The sequence below is a fragment of the Malurus melanocephalus genome, unplaced genomic scaffold (genome assembly GCF_030028575.1).
Source record: "Malurus melanocephalus ecotype Western Australia unplaced genomic scaffold, MMel_1.1 scaffold_31, whole genome shotgun sequence".
NCBI lineage: Eukaryota > Metazoa > Chordata > Aves > Passeriformes > Maluridae > Malurus > Malurus melanocephalus.
The window spans coordinates 436,893-442,892 of NW_026623263.1; the positions used below are offsets into that span (position 1 = coordinate 436,893).

Below are 6,000 nucleotides of genomic sequence, written 5' to 3' on the forward strand. Positions count from 1 at the left end.
AATTTTGACATTGCCATTTATTTGGGGATGTGTTCAACACAGATTGTTCCACAATTCAGTTACACTGAGTGTAAAAAAGGAAAACAAAATTTTAGTTTTTCKTGACATAATTTTCCATGAGGAACAGTAATTTTGTCTGCTTTTGTCTTTTCTAATGTTTGCCTTTTACTTGCTGTTTTGAGTGATAACATACCAAGATTTTTTCTGATAGTATAATTGCATTGTCAGTGGATTTGAATCAAAAGGTGCAGACTGTCGATTGGTTTCCTCTGGGTTTCCTCTCTCCCTGGCTTTTGATGGCCATTGATTGTGGATTCCTGATCTTTCAAATCAAAGATTTTAAGAGCTTTATATTTAGTGGAGCTGTCTTACAGGTTTCATGCAGAAAACAGAGCTTTCACAGGTTTTATATTTGTCCTGCAAATTGACAGGTATTCATTCTGTTAAATGCTGGCTGCAATATTAGGTTTAGTTCCCACAACATACTTCACATTTATGAAAAAATAAATGTGAACACAGTAGCCTTAATACATATGACTGCATCAATTGATAAGATGGATGGATGGATGGATGGATGGATGGATGGATGGATGGATGGATGGATGGATGGATGGATGGATGGATGGATGGATGGATGGATGGATGGACAAAAAATTAATTGAAAAAAGTTGCAAATAGACATGCTGAAATGGCTTAACCTAGGTTTTAAGTTACCATTATAAATATATATAAAAATATATTCACAGCCTAGTTTCTATGGGTATATTCTTTGTGTCATCTTTAAAGAAACACATTAAGAAAGGCCTTGCTCTACTTCCTTTGTTTCTCTGTAGCATTTCAATAGGAAATTGGAGAATTCAAATTCCCAGATGCACAACTCAGCAGTTTGTGGCTTACTGCATATAAGGCTAGTAAATAACGTACCCTCTGTTTTTTGCTAATCTTGAGTTCCCCCTTCTCATTTATAGATTCTTCATGGATTTAAAAATCAAGTTGGGGATGAGAATTGGAGGCGTTTCTCTGACCAGTTTCCGCTTCCTTTAAAAGAGCGCCTTGCAGCTTACTATGGAGTTTAACCTCATGCACTGTAGCTGCAGTCCCATAATTAGAGGTAAGCATATGAGTCTTGCTTGCTAAACAGAGCTGGGGCATGCTCCCTATTTGCATTATATGAAACTTAATTAATTCATCAGTCTAGAGCTGCTGAGCTACACTGGAGGAGATAACCTTTCCTTCTTACATGAAAGAAAGAAAGAAGGGATAATAGTATACCGAAATGATGGTGKCTGTAGCAAAAGCATTTGTCTGATTTTTTTTATTCTTACAGAGAGAGAAAGAAAGAGAAAATGAGTGTGTGATGCACACATTAGTTTATCAAGGAAGTTGGAAGTGTAGGTATAACAAAGTGCTGRTTCAAGTTTAATAAGCGAAGTGATGAATATGATCCTCAAGTCATCATACTAAAGACACAGACTACCTTATATGTTATGAATTATAGATGGCAGATGTGGTCTAAACAGGAATACTCTTCTAGGATAAGAAAGCAGGTTTGTTTGCACACTAGTATGAGAAGTCTGTGCTCCTGACTACATACTAAATGATTATTCCTCTGAATGAAGAATACTCTGCTGCTGTGTAACTACAGTAACTGAAAAGCTTGATGTTTGGGGGAGGCTGATGAGTTTCTTATTACCATGTTTAATTTTTTGCATCAATTCAGAATTGTTAGTTCTGTGTGGAGAATGATCCAGCTTCAACAAAGAACAATGAAAACGCATTCCAGAGTAGCTCTGTTAATATAGCACTTTGCTTTGTGTACAACCTGTGTAAACACTGCATAAAACAAATTCCCCATGTGTGATACTGTGCAGAGATTGTTATATTACCCAAAAAAGAGAGTGAATTAAGTTTATTAATTTAGTCTTCATAGAAATTTGGTAGTTCCAGTAGAATTTTTGTACTGAAATTGTGAGAGTGAATCATACTGTTCTGTTTATTGTTGTAATGGACAACTATTTAAAAGTCAGCCTAAGATTTTTTYAAAGTCAGTGGCATAAAAAATCCTATTTTAATTACATGATCTGAACAATGGATGAAAAATAAACTTACTTCAAACAATTACATACTTATCAGTGAGATAATTTTAGTTCTGACATAAGGGTGTTTACTCCTCTTGATGAAGAGGAAACTGAAGTGATAAAATAGGCCATTATTCTCAGTTTCAACTGCGGAGAAATTATTATGTTGTTTAATCCACATGAAAGKGAAGCTGCTAGGTCAGTTGTGGATATGTTTAATATTCTTTCTTGATGTCATAACTCATAATTTTGTGCTAAAGATGGAACAGTTGGTTAGAATATATAGGGATGCTTTTATCTTAAATCTAAGTTTAGTTTCAAAGATTTTTGTTTCATGAATAATAATTTGTGTGATACAAATTATCTTAACAGACTTAAAAGGGAACATCTAGGCATAAATCCATTTTTAAGTTAAGGGTTGGCACTTACTGCTTGAAAAAGGCTCTCTGTTTATATGTCTGTCAAAGGTTCAAGGTAAGATTTAATTATACCTTTATCTTTTCCTTTTACAGGTCCTTCTGTCTGGGAGACTATGAGGGAGCCTCTGCACCCAGGGAAAATGTTACCCTTTACTGGGGGGAAGGGTGAACCAGTAGGGAATACAGTACAATCCCAACCCTACTGGGAGGGGCGGGAGGGAGGTGTTGCCGTCACTGTATTAAGTCGATGTTGGGAAATGTTTTAACATCTGGAGCCTTTGTGGGTGGAAATCTGTCTCCTATTACACCTCTGCACTGGATGTGAAGAAGAAAAAAAAAAAGAATCTAGTCACAAAACAGCACATTCTGGAATATTATGGGGATTTTTACCAAAATAAGAAACCATATAATTGAACTATAGGGATACGTAAAGAGGAAAAATATTTTGCGCACAATAAAGGAAACCTAAGAATGGGGGTCACAAACAGTAAAAGGCTTTCTTTTTTGTTTTCTGTTTTTTTAAGTAAGGGTTTTCTACATTATTTCATCCTGCTTGATGGGATTCCTAGGTATTTGCATGTTAATGAAGAACTACACAAACGAAGTTAGTACAGTTAAAATGCACCTTGTGTCTGTATTAGGAACAGGCACTTGCAGTGTACAGAATAGAAACCCCGTCATAAAATAATAAAGGTTAACTTGGACAAAATGAAGCAACCTGCAAGCTGCCAAATAAGTCACTCCTTTCATTTTTGGGGTAAGGAGAGGGACACTGCAAAGGAAAGATTGACATCTTAATTTTTACATTAAGAAAAACAACCAAGGTAGTGGATATGATTTTATTATTGTACTTTGTTAGTTTTAATTTCTAGAGTAAGGCATTATTCTTAACTTGCAGTTTAAGGTTCAGGCATGCATTCTGGCTCATAGTGATCAGAAGTAATTTTAATTAGTGGGAAAGTAGCATGCTTGCATCACATAGAATGAAATTGGTATTCATTTACCTATGTTGCGCCAGTTTTGTGTTGCAGTTTACCAATTCAATATAGCCCTGCATTTAAAATTCCTTTCTAAGATTCAGTGGAATTTATTTTTATTAAGAATATAGATATAAAGTACTGTAGTTAACAATTAGGCCTTGAAATACCTTTTTAGGATCTGTTAAGAATAAGATTGATATTGTATTGTGTGTAACCTGCACAATGTGGAAAGCTGATATAGCTGTGCAAAATATTTGCCTCTGTGCTGTCAGTGTGATGTGCTTTCTGCATGGTTATATACTAGTGATTTTATCAGAATCTCTAAAATGAGTTACATGGTAAGACCCATTAAAGGCTGCATAAATGTTAGTTGGCACGTAAAGACAATTGTAGAAGTTGATGACAAGATTGCTATATTTGTGTTTATTCCCACTCAACGTATTACCTTCTACGCTTTCTTTTTGTTCAAAGCATGATCTTAAAGAGATGTTTAAGTTAATAGATGTAATGCAGGGTATCTACACTGTATTGGCGCATGTTGGTGGCCCTTTGTGATGTAGTTAAATGCACAAGGGTGCAAGTTTAAAGCTACAGAGTGAAAGTTGGTTTGGATCCTCTTCATTTCATTTGTTTAGCTTTTCTGTTGTGTTTTTTTTTTCTCTACTTACATGTATTCCTGTGAATAAATCCTTGTTAAGTTAACCCTTTACTTTTCCTTCCATGTGTATTTTCTTATGTACTGTGAATGTGAAATCCTAACTGGTACACTTGATCTTGTGTCCATCTGAAAGTGGCAAGTCTTTAATAATTTAGATTGCCTAAAGAGTATCCCATGATGATAAAGGAAAATGGAGAGATTTTTAACTCTGCTGGTCAGAGGTGAAGCCACACCTTTCCATTTTTCAAGTGCTGCATTATTAATCTGCAAAACAAAATTAAGCCATAACAGCCTTTTTGTAGATTTAGTTTTTCACCTTTGCATTGCAGAATGGATACTGGATAACAGTTTTTGGTTTAGTTGGTGTTTTCTAGTTTTGTTTTTTGCTTTCCTTTTTTTTTTGTTTATTTGTTTTGTTGGGGATTTTTGGGGKTTTTTTTGTTGGTTTTGGGGGTTTTTTCGTTGGTTTGGTTTTTTGGGGATATGGATGGTTTGTTTTTTTTTGTTTTTTCTTTGTTTTTGTTGGGTTTTTTGTTCATTTGTTTTTTGTTGGAGTTTTTTTTTTTGGTTGGAGTTTTTTCTAAGAACTTGCTCTTCTTTGCATGGTTCTGTTCTTTGACTGTTGAATGATTTAGCCATTGCACTGAAGTTTGAGCTGTGTGAGTGTGAACTTATAAATGCTGTTTAAAGAGTTCAGACTTTTTTTTTTCAATGCATGATCACATGCATGTTTTATTCCCTGCTCCCCCCACTTTTCTTTTGGCTTTGCAAATTTTAATGAATTATGCCTGAAAAGTAGTTTGGACATGTACTGTATACAGTACTTTTGATAATGCCAGTACATACTATTTATTCAATTTGATTAAAATTGCATGTGATAACTTGCTTTCAAGTTGCATTACTTTGATAGCAAACCAAAAATTCCTTCTTAACTAATAACTCTSATAAAAATCAGTAAAAGTCACTAAAAATGTTTAAAGCCAAATTTGGAAAAGGAACCCTCCCACCCAACATTTAGAAAGGTGGGGTATTATTTTAGACCAAATTTGCTTTGAGTGTGTTTGAGCGTTAGGGAAGAGTTTCAGAGAAATGGCATAAAAAGTAGAATAGGAAACCTACCCAAATAATATAGTAGCATAACGGCTACAATCTGGGTTTAACTAAACATCTTAAATTTCAGAAAGCCCCTTTAACCAAATAAAACCACTCCACCTCATTTTGGATTAGCTTAGGATGCCACTTTTGTACGTATGTGTTTTAATAGGTGTTTGTACAGATGTGAACTGATCTGGTATGACAGCAAGGAAAATACTTAAAAAGGGCAGAAATAGACAGTACTGACAAAGTAGTCTTTTGTATCAGTAAGTTCTTTCATGGTATATTTTAAAGCAAATAAACCATATTCCTAATGCATAATATAGCACAGAGATTTGCAGAAGCCTTTTAGGGTGTAATGTGAGGTAAGAAGTTCTGAAACAGCATTAATATTTAAAACTGAATTATTGCATCATGGGATATATAAAAAGCATCTTAATTCTTGTGGTGTAGTCTTGACAGTTCTTGAATGTTGACTGAATGTTTATACTGGTAGAATTGTGAGTTCGTCTTTGTTACATTCCAGTGTTTCTGCCTCTTGGCATGCTACAAGCACGGCTTACTTCTTTTGCTCCTTACACACTGAGAAAGTGCTGTTAGTGTGCTAAACTACAGAAATAGCCGCTGCTAAGTAATGGTGTAGATTTTCTACTTGAATAATTTTGTTGTAGGAACCTCAGGAGGTCAGTGTTTACTGTTTTTATATATGCCTTTTTCCTGTTTTGAGTTTCCCTTTTTGAAGGATTCTGAGAGTGAACAAAGCTGCTGAT

General features: G+C 34.8%; 1 protein-coding gene across 2 annotated transcripts in view; it reads left to right on the forward strand.

Moving 5' to 3' along the window:
* The window catches only part of TNPO1 (transportin 1), a 68,580-nt gene extending 64,394 nt beyond the window's left edge, over window positions 1–4,186 (forward strand). For both annotated transcript variants that reach the window (XM_057363775.1, XM_057363776.1), the window contains 2 exons: window positions 969–1,111; window positions 2,591–4,186. In XM_057363775.1, the coding sequence (XP_057219758.1) occupies window positions 969–1,076 (108 nt within the window). In that variant the 3' untranslated portion in view covers window positions 1,077–1,111; window positions 2,591–4,186. The remainder of the gene's footprint in view (window positions 1–968; window positions 1,112–2,590) is intronic.
* Window positions 4,187–6,000: the final 1,814 nt, after the last annotated feature.